The 18,544-nt window shown below is 43.1% G+C and overlaps 1 protein-coding gene across 7 annotated transcripts in view; it reads right to left on the reverse strand.

Moving 5' to 3' along the window:
• The window catches only part of CD58 (CD58 molecule), a 70,101-nt gene that overhangs the window by 24,305 nt on the left and 27,252 nt on the right, over positions 1-18,544 (reverse strand). For 4 of the 7 annotated variants that reach the window (XM_018045959.1, XM_018045958.1, XM_013962503.2 and 1 more), the window contains exons 2-5: positions 17,556-17,852; positions 12,320-12,601; positions 6,601-6,672; positions 4,224-4,264 (exon numbers count right to left, since the gene is read on the reverse strand). In XM_018045959.1, coding sequence (XP_017901448.1) covers positions 4,224-4,264; positions 6,601-6,672; positions 12,320-12,601; positions 17,556-17,852 — 692 coding nt within the window. The remainder of the gene's footprint in view (positions 1-4,223; positions 4,265-6,600; positions 6,673-12,319; positions 12,602-17,555; positions 17,853-18,544) is intronic. The other 3 variants (XR_001917860.1, XM_018045962.1, XM_018045961.1) reach the window with 1 other exon arrangement.

The raw sequence follows: 18,544 nt of genomic DNA on the forward strand, positions 1-18,544 counted from the left end.
CACAGTCTGTATTTCCATAGAACAGATCAGACCAGGGTTCCAAAAGATCTGCATGAGTCTGGTAAAAGGAGTTCGTAAAAAATTAGTGCTGGACATGAAAAGATGTTCAGGATCATTAGTCATTAGCAAAATGCAAATTAAAACCACAACAAATTCTTGTTTTATATCTTCTAGTTTGGGGAAAGTTAAAGAAATTTGACAATAAAAAAAAAAATTAGTGCTGGGATCAGAGGGGTTAGGTAAAGGAAATAGGCCTTTTCCTTACTAAGAATCTTGTTGTTTAGTTTCTGAGTCATGTCTGACTCGTTTGTGACCCCACAGACTGCAGCACGCCAGGCTTCCCTGTCTTTCACTATCTCCCGGAGCTTGCTCAAACTCATGCCCATTGATTTGGTGATGCCATCCAACCATCTTGTTCTCTGTCACCCCCTTCTCCTGCCCTCAATATTTTCCAGCATCAGGGTCTTTTCCAATGAATCAGCTCTTCGAGTCAGATGGTCAAAGTATTGGAGCTTCAGCATCAGTCTTTCCAATGAATATTCAGGGTTGATTTCCTTTAGGATCTCCTTGCTATCTAAGGGACTCTCAAGAGTCTTCTCTAGCACCATAATTTGAAAGCATCAATTCTTCAGTGCTCAGCCTAATTCTTTATGGTCCAACTCTCACATCCATATATGGCCACTCACAGAGATGTGACAATTTTGCATTTCTTTCTGGTTATGCTTGTCCCCCATTCCTCCCCCTGCCCTGCCCCTCCACCACATCTGTTAACCCTTTAATAACTGAGTTTAGGAAATTCCCCTCTGCAGCCACAGTGGGCTCTTTAAATCCAAAAGGCATTCTTAAATAGGTAAGAAACACACAAAATACAAAATCTGAACAGCCAACAAAAATATACCAAGAAAAGTAAGCTCCTCTCCCACACCCAGCCCCAAGCTACCTATTTATTCCTCAGGATGTTACCCTGAGATGTCAGTTTTCTCTTCCTAGCTCATCATCCCAAGGCAATATTTTTCATGAAAAATTCTCGTGCCACAGAACCTACAAATGCCTCCCTACTCCCATATCACTCATTTTAATGCTCTTGACTTCCAAATATTTTCTTGCAAATATGGTCTCTTTCACCACTTCTTCAATTTGATGCGAAGCAGGCGGACCTCTTTATCAATAACGATGCTATGTTTGGTTCCCGCCTATGTCTCTGCCTCTGCTGCTTCTCCCAGCTGGAACGCCTTTCCCTCTCTGCTCTTGCTTTGAAGATCTTCCTTTCAAAGTCTTCATGATTCTTTTTCTTCCCCTCCCCCTTGCTGGTTGCCTAGCCCTGATCATCCATTCCAGCCCATCACCATGGGCTTCTTGCCTAAGTCCTGTTTCTTACATGCCCATCCATTCTCCCCAGTGTGACCTTAAGTTTCTCAGAGGTAGGATCCCTAATATACGCTTTCTCTGAATCTCATACAGCGTCTAGCCTCACTGGGTACACGGATCTCAAGGCATCGGCTCACACAGTGCCTGCCATCTAGTCATCTCAGTAAGAGTGCTTGTTGAAAGAATGAAGGAGCAGGTAAAGGAACAAGGCCTGGACTACCCCGTCACCTTTCTCAGGGGCCCTGGATGACAGCCCTCACATGAACAACATGCCCTGTCACTGTTCATGAAGGCCACACCTCCACTGTTACCATCAGGATCTCAGCAGAGGCCCTGCCTAGGATCTCACCCTCACCTGCCCTCACAAGCACTGCTTCAGATCTGAACGCCCCCCCTCTGACCATAAGCTCCAGGTCTTCTGCCGCTGCCCCCACATTGCTAGCACACCTGCCTCTCACCTCATCCATGGCTGTTGATCCCTTTCCACCCTCTCTCCACGGGGCCTCCTAGCCCACCAAGCCCTGGTGGCCTCAGTACCCCTGCCCAGCCTGCACCCTGCAGCTGGCTGAGCTGTCTTCTAGAATCCCTTGCCCCAGGCCTTCTGCAGTAGCTGACTTGCCCGGTGATTTGGTCACTGTCCTGGCCAGCAGCTGGAGAGAAAGAAACCTCCCAGTCCACCCAGTGGTCCAAGGTACCACTGCTCTCAGGCCAACACAGCCATGCAGTGATGGCTCCATCACCCTACTCCAGCCACTCAGCCAGTGGCTTTCATGAAAGCCAGCCAACTCGCTCAGCCAAGCCAAAGGTCTTGGCCACCGCCCTCCTCCTTTGCCTCCCTGAGGCTCTAATGCACGGCCTCTTCCCTTGGATCCATAACGCGGTGCTCTTCCTGGACTCCTTCACCTCGCCCTCCACTTGAGGGCCTCTGGTTTCTATTTCTCGGTGACCTCAGATGCTCTGGCAAGCCGTTACTGTCCTGACAAAGGTGCTCCCCAACTTGTAACCTTAGCCCCAGCCCCTATGGCCACTTTTCCAATTAGGTGCTGGATATCTCTACCCACGTAATGTGCCTGCACCCCAAACTCGGCCTGACTGAGCACAAATCCACCTTTCCAAACAAGGGCTCCATCTGACTCCTGCTATGTCTGGCAGTGCTGCCAAGAGTTGAAATTCCTGTTGTTTTTGACTCCTTTCTTGAAGAAGAGTTATAACCAAAACAGCTATTTATTGGGCACCATTATGAGCCAGTCCTCCTCCAATGTGGGAGACCTAGGTTTGATCCCTGGGTTGGAAAGATCCCCTGGAGGAGAGGGCATGGCAACCCACTCCAGTATTCTTGCCTAGAGAATCCCATGGACAGAGGAGCCTGGTGGGCTACAGTCTATGGGGTCATCATGAGTCAGACACGATTGAGCTACTAAGCACAGCACAACATGAGCCAGTCACTCTGAAGCATTTTGATTATACCAACTTGCTTGGTGGCTTCCCTGGTGGGTCAGATGGCAAGGCGTCTGTCTGCAATGCAGAAAACCTGGGTTTGATCTCTGGGTTGGGAAGATCCCCTGGAGAAAGAAGTGGCAGCCCACTCCAGTACTCTTGCCTAGAAAATCCCATGGATGGAGGAGCCCCTGGTAGGCTACAGTCCACGGAGTCGCAAAGAGTTGGACACAACTCAGCGACTTCACTTTCACTTTCACCTTGCTTGTACATATTGTTATTTCTATGCTACTATGACCTAACCTATCATTATTTCTATACTACTGTTATGCCCATTTTCCACAGAAGATACTTGAGGTGCAGTGGGGTTCATTGACTTGTCCAAGTCCTGTGAGAGATGGAGTTACCACTGAACCCCAGGGAGCCAGGTGCCAGACTGCATTCTCTGCTGAGACTCTGTTTATACAATACCCACACTTTCCCTGAAATCGATCCCTCTTTCATTTGTGCCACAATCACACTGATACAGCTTCTCTTCTGCTTGGCTAGATTATTTCATTTATCCACTAACCAGTGTCCCCATGTTTTGCCTCTTGTCTATTTATTCACTGTATGCTTTACCAATACAGACAACGTCCCAAAGCATAGCTCTGCTCAAAAATCCTCAGTGGTTTCCCAGAAAGAAATCACTGAACCTCTCGGTAGCTCTCTCTCAATATCCTGGCCTGGCTCAACCCCTATCCCATCAAAATATGCTGCCCCAAAAGGGGTGACTTGCCACCCCCAACCTTGCCCTTTCCAGCCCTGAGCTTTACTCTTCCTCGAATTCCTAAAAGTCTAGCTCATCAGCCTCTGCCTCCTGACCACGGGGATTCTGCAAGGACAGGGACTTCTGGATCTCCTTAAGGCAACTTCCTTCACCCATGGCAACCATTCATTGTGTTTGAATCCTATCTTTTGTTCATGATGCAGGCCCAGCTCTGACCCTGGCTCCCTAACGAACCTTATCCTTGGCTCCATTTTCCTGGGATGGAAGAAGGAGGGAGTATATTTTTGGTGGTTAACAGGATAACCCATGGAGTCTGAAGACCTAGATTTGAGTCCCAGCGCTACCATTTATGAGTCATGTGACTTGACTTCTCCAAGTCTTCCATTTGATGTCTCTAAACAAGCTGTAACGATACCCCCTTGCAAGGCTTGATGAGAGGACTGAATGAGATGTTACATGGAGAGTGAATGGTTGGTACTTAATGAACTGTGGTGAGTAATCTGCTGATATTACTTATTACTGTTCAAGGCAACTAACTGACAGATAAGTAGAACCTGGGTCCCCAAGGAACAGGCCCTCTACATGGGGTTGTTCTGCTTTTAATACATGATACATAACATGCCCACTGAGCAGTCTATGGGTTACTTACCTAGGCCCCTGAGTTTCGTTGGCTACGACGTCCCAGAAAACCTACAAATGAAGACATTTTTGTCTCAATTAAAGAGCTGAAAAAAAAAGCTGAAATGTGGGGTTGCTGGCTAGAGGCCTGAACTGGGAAAACTCAAGAACACAGCCCTGTCGAGCTGGTCTTTCCTACTCTCCTAAATGCTCACATCAAATTGGCTACTGAGTTGAGCCAAAGAGTTGTTCAAAAATTGGTCATCAGATGATAGAAAAACAAGAACTGTTGATGAATGTTTTTTTCTATAGCAACTTTGCATGAAGCTAAAGATGGAGGGAAGGCTAGAATATCCTGGACCAGCGCTGCCCAATGAGGATATAATGTGAGCCACCTAAGTACTTATATATGCTTACTAGCCACATGATACAGTAAAAAGAAATGGATGAAATTAATTTTATTAACTACCCCAACATATCAAAAATATTACCATAACATATAATCAGTATAAACATTATTAATGAGATACTTTACATTCCTTTTTAAATAAGAAGTCCTACAAATCTAGTGTTTATTTTATACTGATGGCACATCTCAGTTTGGACTCTCATATTTAACTGTTTGAAAAGCCACATGTGGCTACTATTTTAGACAGCACCAGTTTGGATGTTAAGATATGGTCTCACATGTATCCCTCAGTTGCCTCCCCATCAAAGGCACCAGTTAGCCTGGAGCCATGCTGATGATCTGGCAGCTGAGCCCACAAGGTTGAATGAGCTTGTAAAAGTGTCAACTACAACTAGCTGATGGAGCTGTGTACATTCAACTCTCTTCCGTTTTGATGGCTCCTTGCCAAATACCTTATCTTTCCAATTACTGGCTTTAGGATTGAGATGCTTGCTGAAGTAACTATTTGTTACTTTTGGTGGGGTGGGGGAATATATGGTGCTATCAGTATTGACCATTGGGGTAAGTTTCCTTCCATTGAATAAAGGTTTGTTTTTGTTTGTTGTAATAAGTTAAGTCAGTCAGTTGTTTTGGAGTTATATGGGTACACAGGGCTCTTTTTTTGGGCTCAGGAGTTGTGATCGTAGACATCTTACCCCCCACCCCCCAAAAAACACATATGAGTAGAAAATTATTTTGGTTTCTGGGTACCAATCTGTTAAAGACATTATTAACTATACTACTGCTATTTGGGGATTAAAAATAACTTTTTGAAACAACACTTGAGTTCCTTGATGTTTTACTTATTGGTAATGATGCCTTAAAACCTTCTTCAGCTTATTTTTTTATAACTTGGTTAGAGGAGATTCAGTTGACTGACAGTCGATTACTTAGAGATCTTCATGGTATTTGAAACCTATAATATAGAAATGGTATCTTTGGGAAATCACATTCTAGGGCCAATACCCCAAAACAGACTAGGTCAGTACTGGCCTATAATAGAACTTTCTGAAGTGATGGAATTGTTCTCTATTTGGTCTAACATGGTAGCCACTAGCCATCTGTGAGCACTTGAAATGTGGCTAGTACGACTGAGGAACTAAATTTTAAATTTTGTTTAATCTTCATTGATTAAATTTTGTATTTAGATTATTACATGTGGCTAGTACCACCGTACTGAACAGTGCAGGTCTAGGGAAACTGAAATGTAGTTTGTGAACTTGATTCAAGACACAAGTATGAAATGACCTGGATCCAGGATGCCTTCACCTTGTGGAAACCTTACTCTTCAACAATCCCTATGGGAGCGACAAATTGTAAATTTCCTCTTGGCGAAGGCTGATACGGAAACTGTTAGGGCTTCAAGAACCCCCTAGTCTGAAATTTACAGACTGGTCAGCATCCTCTAGGACTTAAGGAGGGGTTTCTTGTCTCCAGGAAAGAATAGGCTGGGACAGGGTCACCAGTTCTCCAGGGCATATGGGTTGCCTTCCGGATTGGTCTGAGATCTCAGGAGGCTGAGGAAGGCAATACAGGTAATACCATGTCAGCTTTACCCTCTCCACATCACCTGACTCAATAAAAACTCCTTCTTACCTCGGACTTGCTTCTGGGTTGTAAGTCATGGGAATTGTGACCACAGCAGCCGAGAGTAAGAGTTTTGTTTTTTTGCAAAGCCTGGCTTGGAGACCAGAAGTGTAATATACGTTGAGGCAGACCATAGACAGGAGGCTGTGGAATGGTCCCAAGTATTATTGGCTGTGTTCCCACTCCTGTAATGGTCTCTATGGCCCAAGGATTCCTACCGCCTCAGGATAATGCAGAATCTCAGGGAACCCCAGCCAACAAGTACAACAAAAAAGGTTTTGCTTGTTTTCATCTTCAAATTAATCATTTTCTGGCCTTGAAAAACCAATTCCCATTTGAAAACTTTTTTTTTTAAGGAAAAAAGTATACATACATTTTAAAAACAGCAAGCCACATATTACTGCTGGCAGTATGGCAAAAAGCACATACCTATGCCTTGCATAATCTGGAAAAAAAAAAAAAAAGAAATACAATTAGCTGAACTGACCAAAACAGATACAGCTGATCCTCCTTATATGCAGATTTCATATTTGTGATTTACCTATTCACTAAAATTTATTTGTATTCCTCAAGCCAATACCTGCAGTACTTTCATAGTCATACGCTGAAACAGGCCACAAAATGCTGAAAACTGTTGTTCCCAACTGAGGGTCAAGGCGAAACTCTGCCCTCATGTTTTGGACCTTGTACTGTAGACACGATCCTACTTGTGATCTCTTTAGTGCCACGTGTTCCACATTTTGTGCTTTTTTGTTGCCTATTTCACTGTCTAAACTGGCCCTCAAAAACAGTGCTGAAATGCCAGAAGGACCATAATTGATGCTTAAATGAAGCTTATTTAACACGTGTATTCTTTCTATAAGACACATAGTATTTCCCAAGCACAAGCAGGCTGTGTATGTCATAGAGAGAATACACATGTTAGATAAGCTTTATTTAGGCATCAGTTATGGTCCTGCTGGCTGTGAATTTCACCATTCATGCATTAATCACATATATTAAATACTGTGTCTTTAAACAGAAACACATGTAAAACAAGGTTCTATATAGATTCCTTTTCAAACATGTGATCAGAGACTTGCAGAAACCTAACCCTATATCTCCCCTGGGAGGAATGCTTCAATATTCACTAATTCTGTGTTCACAGTGACTTAATAAAACATAACTAGGTGAATAAGTGGCTTCCCTGATAGCTCAGTTGGTCAAGAATCCACCTGCAATGTGGGAGACCCCGGTTCGACTCCTGGGTCGGGAAGATCCCCTGGAGAAGGGATAGGCTACCCACTCCAGTATTCTTGGGCTTCCCTGGTGGCTCAGCTGGTAAAGAATCTGCCTGCAATGTGGGAGACCTGGGTTCGATCCCTGGGTTGGGAAGATCCCCTGGAAAAGGGAAAAGCTAGCCACTCCAGTATTCTGGCCTGGAGAATTCCATGGACAGTCCATGGGGTCGCAAAGTGTCGGATATGACTGAGCGACTCACTTCACTTTCACTGTGAATAAGTAAATTTATATGCACAAGGTTGATACACATCAGGTCCAGTGCTTTTTATTAAAAGCAGCAAGTATTTCACTATTTGGCCATCCCATCCTGCCAGTGGCAGCACAACTTGGCATCGTGTGCTTGGCAGGGCAATGTGGCAGCCGTGCACAGCAAGCCTTAGAAGTGTTTGCCATAGAGCAGCTGACCCTGTGCTAAATGATGTGCCTACAGTCTCCCTGAATCACTGCCACAACGCTGGATTAGTGAGTGATCTAATGTTTCAGAGACTCAGGTTTCTCTCGACCTGAGAAATATGCCTCCTGGGGCAACTGTGAGCATTAATTGAATCAATACATGCAAGAGGTGATTAGCTATTGTGTGCTTAGTTGCTCAGTCATGTCCAACTCTTTGTGACCATATAGACTGCAGTCCACCAGGTTCCTCAGTCCATGGGATTTCCCAGGCAAGAGTACTGGAGTGGGGTGCCATTTCCTTCTCCAAGGGATCTTCCCAACCCAGGGATTGAAGCTGAGTCTCCTGCATTGGCAGGTGGATTCTTTAACAGTGCGTCACCTGGGAAGCCTGTTAGCTATTACCGTTAACCTATTGGAATCTCTACTAATGTCCTTTGATTCTGCAGTTCCATCTCTAAGATGCTAACCTACAGACAGAATCAGTGATGTGCCTCTCTTCTCCGTCCAAAAAAGGCACAAAGATATTTACTACAGCCTTACAATATCAAAAAGATAAAACAACCAAAGTGTCCACAACAGAAAATAATGATGGTTCATCAAGTGGACTCTATCTACCTACCAAAAATCTAAGGGCAGAACACAGAGGATATGGCAAAACCACCACACATCGCTAAGGGAGAGGGTAGGGTCACTAACAGCAAATACAACATTGATAAGAGACAGGGGAGAGGAGGGGAGGGGAGGAAAGGGAAGAGGAGATGGAAGATGAATGAATGAATGAGAATATGAACACACCCCCTTTCCTCTTAGTTGGAGCACAGGTGGGTTAGAATGAATAGGCACTGGTTTGATTTGAGAGGTCCCTGGTTAGGAACTGTTAAGTTGTCCCACATACCTATTCTCTCCTCTCTAGTAAAAGAATTCAGATTTGCAGCTGGGCATACCTCCACTCACCTAAAAAATTAGTTTCTCAGCCTTTCTTGTAGTGAGGTTTAACCATGTGACAAGTTTTGGGCAATGAGATGCAAGAAGGATTGTGTGGTATTTCTCAAAAGCCTCCCTGGAAGGTGTAAGACACACTATTTTTCCCTCCCTGGGTCCCACTCCTGAGATAGCAGGGGAGGTGGCAGGAGCCAGACCATACTTGGGTTTCTGGCAATTGCATAAAGCAGCAATGTGTGCCCAAGGCTGCCTACCTTCAATTATTATTATTACCTTTTTTAGTTGGGAAAAGTTAATCATTTATCCTTGCTTTCCATTAAACTGAGTTGACTCATTGGAAAAGACTTTGATGCTGGGAGAGATTGGGGGCAGGAGGAGAAGGGGATGACAGAGGATGAGATGGCTGGATGGCATCACTGACTCGATGGACGTGAATCTGAGTGAACTCCGGGAGTTGGTGATGGACAGGGAGGCCTGGCATGCTGCGATTCATGGGGTCACAAAGAGTCAGACAGGACTGAGCGACTGAACTGAACTGAACTAACTTAAAATACTGTGTTAGTTTCAGGGATATAGCACAGTGAATTAGATACATATATAAAGGCTGAGTGCCAAAGAATTGATACTTTTGAATTGTGGTGCTGAAGAAGACACTTGAGAGTCCCTTGGACTGCAAGATCAAACCAGTCAATCGTAAAGGAAATCAACCCTGAATTTTCACTGGAATGACTGTTGCTGAAACAAGCTCCAACACTTTGGTCACCTGATGCAAACAGTCAACTCATTGAAAAAGACCAATGCTGGGAAAGATTGAAGGCAAAAAGAGAAGGGGGCAAAAGAAGATGAGATAGTTAGATGGCATCACCAACTCAATGGGCATGAATTTGAGCAAACTCTGGGAGATAGTAGAGGACAGAGGAATCTGGTGTGCTACAGTCCGTGGGGTGGCAAAGAGCTGGACACGATATAACAACAAATTTTGTATCAATGAAAGGGATGCTATTGTGACAATCTTTTCTCAAGGTATCAACAGGGAAAAGCATCTTGAGCATTCAATCTAAGGGCAAAGGTTAAACGAAAACTGTGGGAGGGGAAAATGCTTAAAAATCTTAAAATAGCCCACATAATTCTATAAAGGATTTTATTTAGAAATTATTTCATTCAATAATAGTAATAATAAAATTTCCTTCAATATTTCAAAGGTAATAGAATTATTTCCTTTGGCCACCTGATGCGAAGAGCTGACTCATTTGAAAAGACACTGATGCTGGGAAAGACTGGGGGCAGGAGGAGAAGGGGACCACAGAGGATGAGATGGCTGGCTGGCATCACCGACTCAATGGACATGAGTTTGGGTGAACTCCGGGAGTTGGTGATGGACAGGGAGGCCTGATGTGCTGTGATTCGTGGGGTTGCAAAGAGTGGGACATGACTGAGAGACTGAACTGAACGGATTTCCTTCAAGTATATTGACTCTTTGAACACCTGACGCTTTTCAAGATTTCAACTTGCTTGTTCATTCTGTAGACAGTCAACTTCTTTCTCCTTGGTGGTTGTGCACACTGCACACACGTCAAAGCCGAAAGTGCATTGGTTTTGTTTCTTCTTCTCAGTGTAAAGCACACAAACTGCATTTCCACGCTGTACGCCCTGGGTATTATGCAAAACCCGATAAGTGGAAGTAATGAAGGACTGTTTGCTCCAAGTATAATAACTGTCATTAACTCTGCAAATGGATTTTTAATATTCTTGGCAATTGTGTTACCTGTATAAATGCTTCGAAAGACACCTCTGTGGGCTTGGTCTTTCCTGTTTTTAGAGACCCAATCTATCAGTTACGAATTGGAAGCCATTTCATACTTTTTCTGGAAGCATTTGTTTGTTTTACTGGAGAAGTCACACTGCTTTGTCTGAAAATGATATCATAACCTTAATGGCTTTATATCATTATCTGAAAAGTTTTTTAAAAGTTCAATATGTGGGAGACTTAGGGAGAATGGCTCAGGAGCCAAATAAAATTCAAACTTGTTTATATTCATTTGTTGGAAGATATCATTAAAAGGATGTGATTGTAAGTTGACTGGAGAACTGGACCCAGGCCATCAGAGGCCCAGCACAACCACTCCTGTGCTTGAAATGTACATGCTCTGAGCTAGTCCCACCATGCGAACAGTTTTTAAGGATGCAGCCTAGAGACAGAACTTCAAGAGTTGTGAGACCATCAGGATGGTCTATGTGACTGAATCGTGATCTCTATATGAATTCTAAGATTTGGCAGGCAGACACAGAGGTCTATTCCTCTTGAGGTCACCCAAGACAAGCCTCCTAAGTGAGCTTCCTTGCTTATTAAACCTGACACCACTAATCTGGAGTGGCTGCCTTCTTCCTCAGTCTCTCCTTGCCCTTTATGAAGGGTTATGACCAGTGGGCCAATTTACAAACCAACATCATTATATTCATTTTTTGCCTTTTTCTGTTTCATTTGTTTAGAAAAAAAAATTATGCACAGAATCACCCTGCCCCAGCCTAAGGAGACTCACATTCTCTTGTCTGCCCTAGAATCCAGTCCACACTTTACAATTGTGGTATTATCCTGAAATACAGTATTGACTATACATTTCATCTCTTAGGCTTTAATGAACCACTTTCAAATTACTGATCCCTCTGTAAACTGGAAGTACAATATAAAAAATAGATAAGGAGAACTGTAAATTACAAATACACATGAAACTTAAGCAACATAAAAAGACCATAGCTGAGACAGATTGTCACGCTATTAATCAAGTATTAGCCTACACAAGCATATTGAATGTACTTTCTTGTGGCACATGTGCAAACTTGAAGAACATAATGGTTATGAAGAATATTAGGAAGCAGTGAATGAGTGTGAGTAATTAAGAGAATGGACTCTGAAGCCGGATGGCCTGATTTCAAAATCAGGTTCTACCACTTACAGGTTTGTGGCTTTGGACAAGCACCTTAAACTCCCAATCACATCTTGGTTTCCTCCATAAAATAAGGATAATTATTAGATTGTGTGGGAACAGAATTAACATACGTATTAAAATGGTGCTTGACACAAAGTACTAAAAAATACTAGATTGAGGTCTAAAAACAAAGTGGGACTTCCCTGGTAGTTCAATGGCTAGGACTCTGCGCTCCCAGGGCAGGGGGTCTGGTTTCAACCCCTGTTCTGGGAACTGGATCCCACGTGCTGCAAGAGTTTGAACACTGCAATTAAAAATTCCATATGCTGCAACTAAAGATTCCACATTCTGCAACTAAGACTCTGTGTAGCCAAACAAAAAAAAATTTTTTTTAAGTATCTGTGAAAACTATAACTCATTTTATGTTTCAAATTTGTGAAGTGAGAGTTAGCCACTAATCTGTGGTGTGAAATTCATGAATCACCAGTGGTCCGTGAACCCCATTTGTATATAGGACCTCTACCATAACCCATGCAGTCACTTACTCACCCTCTGGCAAACAGGTTGACAAAGAGACGGAAGCTGATGTTCTGAACAATGGATTGCTAACGATACACTGAACATTCTGTGAAAGATCACTTTCCGCTGAGACAAACGCTTCAGATGAAATCGAGCCACGGTGACACTGTATTGTTGGCGGACATTCCCACAAATACCGTATTAGGTCACTATCATCGACCTCTTTGGGGTCACCTTCCGGGATCGAGCAGGTGAGAGTAATGTTTCCACCCTCAGTCAAGAAGCAAGATGCTGACGGTGTTGGAGGAGGTTCTGGGGGGAAAAAAGGGATGTTTAGTACAGAAAAGAATAATATTTAAACTCCTCATCCACAAATTCACAAAGAACTCCCAAACTTCCTTACGAGCTTGAAAAGATAAGCAGACTACTCCTTGAACACCAAGGGGAGAAAATTCTATTTTCTTCTGGATCAAATTCAGTGCAGATATGGGCCCTGAATCCCTTATCCTCAATTCTGAAATCCAAAGATGTCTGAAAGCCAAATGATTGTTCACAAATATTTGTCATCATGTTTTACTAAAAATACCTGCTTGAGTATAAGGTGCTCCCCATTAACTAAGTGAAGTGCTTCCTCACACACACAGAGATCATTTACATCAGCTTTCTAAAATCTGAAAAAGGCTGAATTCCAAGACATCTGACTCAAATGAGTTTGCTCAAGGTTCTGGGGAGCTATATTGTGGGCTGGTCCCACTCAGAGGTAGAGGAGGGTGTGGTACACGTCACATGCCTGCCAGTCTAGAGGCATCACCCCCAGGTTTCTTCTGGAAACGCCTGCTACTGGCAAAGGCAGGTGGGCCTCTGAGGATGAGTAAGACACAAGTCATGGTGCCCCATCATTTCTCTCTAAAGCCTCAAAGCTAATCAGCTGACCGTATCAACCACTGGTTTATTTATTAATTCATACACCTTCTTGCATCTCTCCTTTCCACCTAAAACCAATCATAAGAGATTTGAGAAAAAATGTAAAAATATATCAAATATACAAAAAGTGGTCATGGACACATTTGGATAATAAAATTTCAATACCTTATAAGTTGCATGTGGATAAAAAAATTTCAATACCTTGGAAATACTAAAAAGCAAAGTCAAGTCCATCAAGACGACGCGATACTATACTGTCACTTAAAATATCTTCTAAGACAAAGGAACTCAAGCTCCAACTAACAATCTAAAAAATAAACATGTACAACTCATCTTGCCCTCGTCTTCTCCGTCTATTTCTGGCTCAGTTAAATAAAACACCCAGCCTGTCTTGTTAGACCCGAGTTATACATGACTTTCCTTTCTGCTTGGGGGCTTCTTCAAGTTTTAGGTTTAATCTAGCTCATGTTATTCATTACATGCTGTCTTAAGGTTTGTTCTTTCGTTAAAAGAACTCATACACACACACACCACACGAGTGTGTATTCACTGCAGAGTACCTGCTATCAGTAAGCAGGGTGACATATGGTGAGTCGTGGCAGAAACAGGCATCAGTAAAGCGTGCATTCAAGGGCAAAGGGATAAGGAAGGTGAGGGGATGCTGGGAAGGCCCAGAAGCCATGCTTCATGATTTGGCCAAGAACAGGTCCTGAGCAGAAATGACAGCGGAACCCAGAGCTCAAGGAGTCAACCTGGAGCCTCTTCTAATAATCACTTCAGAATCCCATGGTCTACTGGAAAACCACAGACCATCCTCACCATGGTCATTCAAAATCACATTTGCAGTCAGCCTTAAAAGAAAGGAAATTCAGACACATGCTACCACAGGGATGAGTCTTGAAGGCATTATGCTAAGTGAAATATGCCAGTCATGAAAAAACAAATCTTGTACAATTCCACTTATAGGAGGTTTTTAGAGGAGCCAAATACTTAAAGAGACAGAAAATGGAATGATGGTTACCAGGGAACAGGGAGACAGGAGGGAGGGGGGAATTAGAGTTTAACGGGCACAGAGTTCTACTTCGGAAATGAAAAGTTCACCATGTTCTGTTACAGACTCTAGTTTCTGATCTAGTTCAGCCAATGTTGGGTCTTTCCAGGTGGCACTGGTGGTAAAGAACCCTCCTGCCAAAAAAAAAAAAAAAAAAAAAAGAACCCTCCTGCCAATGCAGGAGACATGAGATGTGGGTTCAGTCCCTGGGGGGGGAAAATCCTCTGGTGGAGAAAATGGCAACCCATTCCAGTATTCTTGCCTGGAGAAGCCCAAGGACAGAGAAGCCTGGTGGGCTATAGTCCATGAGGTCACAAAGAGTCAGACACGACGGAGTGACTGACTACACTCAGCCAATGTCTTGCTGCCCACAGGACTTACCGCAACTATAATCTAACAAACATTAGTTACATCTGTCCCTTAAACAACCAGCAAGAAATGTGCCTACTTCATCCATCGGACAACTTAGTTAATTGATATAGTTATGAATTAAGAACGCACTATTCTGTAAGAAATGAGAATTTCTTACACATATCTGGTGACATTTCTATATTTTCATACATACACCTTAATAAAAAGTCATATACCAGTCCAGACTTATTAAGGACAGAGCAGTTAATCCTATTTATATGAACATTACCAGCCCCCATGCAATAAAGGTTGTAAGAGGATGGGGAAGAACTATGAAATGTTGATGGTGGCAATTTTAAGGGGACTTTGAAGGAAGGAGGAAAGCCAGATGCTCACCTCTAGAAAAGCACAAAGATGCCCTGAACTCAGGAGGTACCAGGAAATCCCCCTGTCTAAAATATCTTTTCTGAAAGGTTCTGGTGTCTCCGGAAGGCTACTGAGTCTTATTATTTTAGTCTTAACAAACCCTCATGGAAGTATGACTTCCTCATTTCTAAAAAAAAAAAAATTAAGTGTGACTAATCATTTTGACATTCAGATGTATATTTTTATAACCCAAATCTAAATTTTATTAACTCTAACTTGGAAATACCTTCTGGTTCTTTCCTTTCCAAACATCTGCTACCAACACCTCTGTCTACCAGGATGATCATGATAGCTTCCAACCTGGAGTCTCCTCTTCCTAATCCACCATAAGTTGCTATCATCTGATTAACCTTCCAAAAATACATTTCATTAAGGCATTTCTCTGCTCCAGTATGAGACACAATGGCTCTTGACTGCTGCTGCTGCTAAGTTGCTTCAGTTGTGTCCAATTTTGTGCGACCCCATAGATGGCAGCCCACCAGGCTCTTCCATCCCTGGGATTCTCCAGGCAAGAATACTGGAGTGGGTTGCCATTTCCTTCTCCAATGCATGTACACGTGCTAAGTCGCTTCAGTTGTATCTGACTCTGTGCGATCCCACGGACAGCAGCCCGCCAGGCTCCCCTGTCCACGGGATTCTCCAGGCAAGAATACTGGAGTGGGCTGCCAATTCCTTCCCCAGGCTCTTGACTGCCACAGGCTAAAACCCAGATTCCCAAACCAGAACTTGAAGTCGACACATTTAATATGGAAGCAATTGATCTGGATGGTGGGATATACAATTGATAGAAATGGGTGCCCTCAGACTGGGTGACTGGTTTGTCCAGGAGATTATGAACTCCTTTTAGATAAGTGAAGCTTGTTAAGGTGTGCAGGCATCCCCTTAGAACCAGTTGAGGCCAATATTACTCACTGCTTCCCGACTGAAACTCACATGCCCTGCATCTTGCGCCTCCCCAGGCCTTTGCTGAGCTTCCTAAGAACGGTCCACTTGGCTTAATTATCAGAATCAAGCACCACTGTTGAGTTAGCGGGCAATTTTAAAATTTTAATTATTTTTAAATTATATTTTTAAACATTTCATGAAGTTTCAAAAAGAGAAATTGTTTTGAACTCAGGTTTCTAAACTCTATAAAAGGGCTCTTAAGAAGCATTCAATTCTAATTTAAATTCTGAGCCAATCTTTTCATTTGTTTGCTCTCTAAACTGCCAGATCCCCAACTTGCAGGTTTTAAAGATTCTGTTTCTTCAGTGGCATCAACTGGTTCTAGGGGGATGCCTGCACACCTTAACAAGCTTCACTTATCTAAAAGGAGTTCATAATCTCCTGGACAAACCAGTCACCCAGTCTGAGGGCACCCATTTCTATCAGTTGTATATCCCACCATCCAGATCAATTGCTTCCATATCTGTTGAGTGCCTATTACCTATTTAAGTCCTTTGTTAGGCTCTGAAGTTACAATGGTGACCAAGAGAGAAATTCTGTCTTCTTTCCAATGTCGCCAACACTCAGTAGTTGAACTGGTGAGTGACAGCTGTTCATCCAGTTAGTCATCATATCCTGTTCCACTGAGACCACCACAAACAGGAGGTAGGGAGCTCAGACTTGAACTGTTATATTGCACTCTTGTCTCTACTTCACCCCCTGGAAACCATCTTACACACTTTGTCACCGGCTGGATCTTCCTAAGACAGCCTTTAACCTAGAGGAAGTAGGCCTAGAACTATACTCACACCTCGGATAAGATGAGCGGAAACTGTGATGCATCAGAGGGGAGAGATGGGAATGGGTTGAGCTGTGCTATGCTGCAGCACAGAAAAGGCAGCTATGAGACAAAGCATTACTAGGACATCTGAGAACAGCAAGGGAAGATGAATGTTAGCTGAACCTACTGTGATAATCATTTCACAATGCATGTGAATCAAACCACCATGCTGTATGCGTTAAACTTGTACAGTGATGAATGTCAATTATTTCTCAATAAAACTAGAGGAAAAAAACAAACATGTAGGTGTAGCCATCAGCCTCTGGAAGCCTGTAACAAGGCAAGTGCTTCAGAGATGAGGCAAAGAGAATAACCAGGAAGCATTCGTGAGAAGCACAGAGGAACCTGAATCCTATCCCCAGTTCCAGTTTAAAGTGATAAGAGGAGGGAAAATAAAATCCCACCACATGTGTGGGGTGCAGGAGGAAGCAGGAACTCCAATTCACAGGTGTTCAAAGAGTTCTGAGCTCATGTTGCCACTACACCCTTTTCCAGAACATTCCCTGCAAGACAAGGGATGCTGCTGCCATGGCCAGCTTGTGCTGTTCTCTCGACCTCAGTCACATACTCTCTACACTGAGAGGATGACAGGGAGCTGAAAGTGGCTCCTGGGCACCAGAAAGAGAGAAAATCCCTGATAACACGTGACATAACTCATTGTTGTATTTCCCATAAACCATTGGTTAGTATTAGTCTCTTAAAATACTTGGAAATTTGCTATTTGAACACACAAATTTATGGATACTCACCAATCACTCTGAGGTAGAACTGGGAGCTCTTTTTAACACTTGGGGATTCAATTTCATACACATCTTCATCTAATTTTGTTAACCCGGTGATGGTGAGGTTACCTGACACAATGTCTAAATGAACTCTATTTTTAAAAGACTGAAAAGCTTCGAGTCCAGATATTTGATCCCATTCTACAACTTTATCCTTCCCCTTCTTCCACATAATCTCTGTAAACGGTTGAGACTTTGAAACGTAAAAGGTTACATTCCCATTCATAGCTCCATAAATATCTTGGGAAAAACAGCTGACGAAATCTAGAGAGAAAAAAAAAAAGAAATTGATTAGGAAAAATAATATGACTTGATCAAAAATAGGAAACTAGCTTCCAAGATGCCTTTTTGGGAAAATGATTAAGTTTAGTGGTAAAAATTATTCATTAGCTACTTTTTGTACGAAGCTGATAAACTGCTGATAAAAAGTACAGGAAGTAGAACATGCTTAACCCTGTAGAGTTTATTCTTTAATGGGAAACGGGGTGGGGGGCCCTTCCTTGGTAGTCCAGTGGGTGAGAATCCACCCAGCAATGCAAGGGGATACAGGTTCAATCTCTGGTCTGAGAAGATTCCTACATGGTGCAGGGCAGCTAAGCCCATGCGAGGCAACTACTAAGCCCATTTGCCTAGAGCCTGTGCTCCACAGCAAGAGAAGCCACCACAATGAGCCTGCACACTGCAACGAAGAGTAGCTCCTGCACACCACACTAGAGAAAGCTGGCGCCCAGCCATGAAAACCCAGCAGAAGCAAAAATAAAATAAATAAATAAATTTGAAAAAAAAAAAAATAGGGAACTGGGGTCTGCCCAAATCCAAGAAATGGATTCAACATTTCTGGAGCACCATAGGTGGTTCAGCTGGTAAAGAAGCCACCTGCAATGCAGGAGACCTGGGTTCAATTCCTGGGTTGGGAATATCCTCGGAGAAGGGAAAGGCTACCCACTCCAGTATTC

This window comes from Capra hircus, chromosome 3, assembly GCF_001704415.2.
Source record: "Capra hircus breed San Clemente chromosome 3, ASM170441v1, whole genome shotgun sequence".
In the NCBI taxonomy this organism is placed as follows: domain Eukaryota; kingdom Metazoa; phylum Chordata; class Mammalia; order Artiodactyla; family Bovidae; genus Capra; species Capra hircus.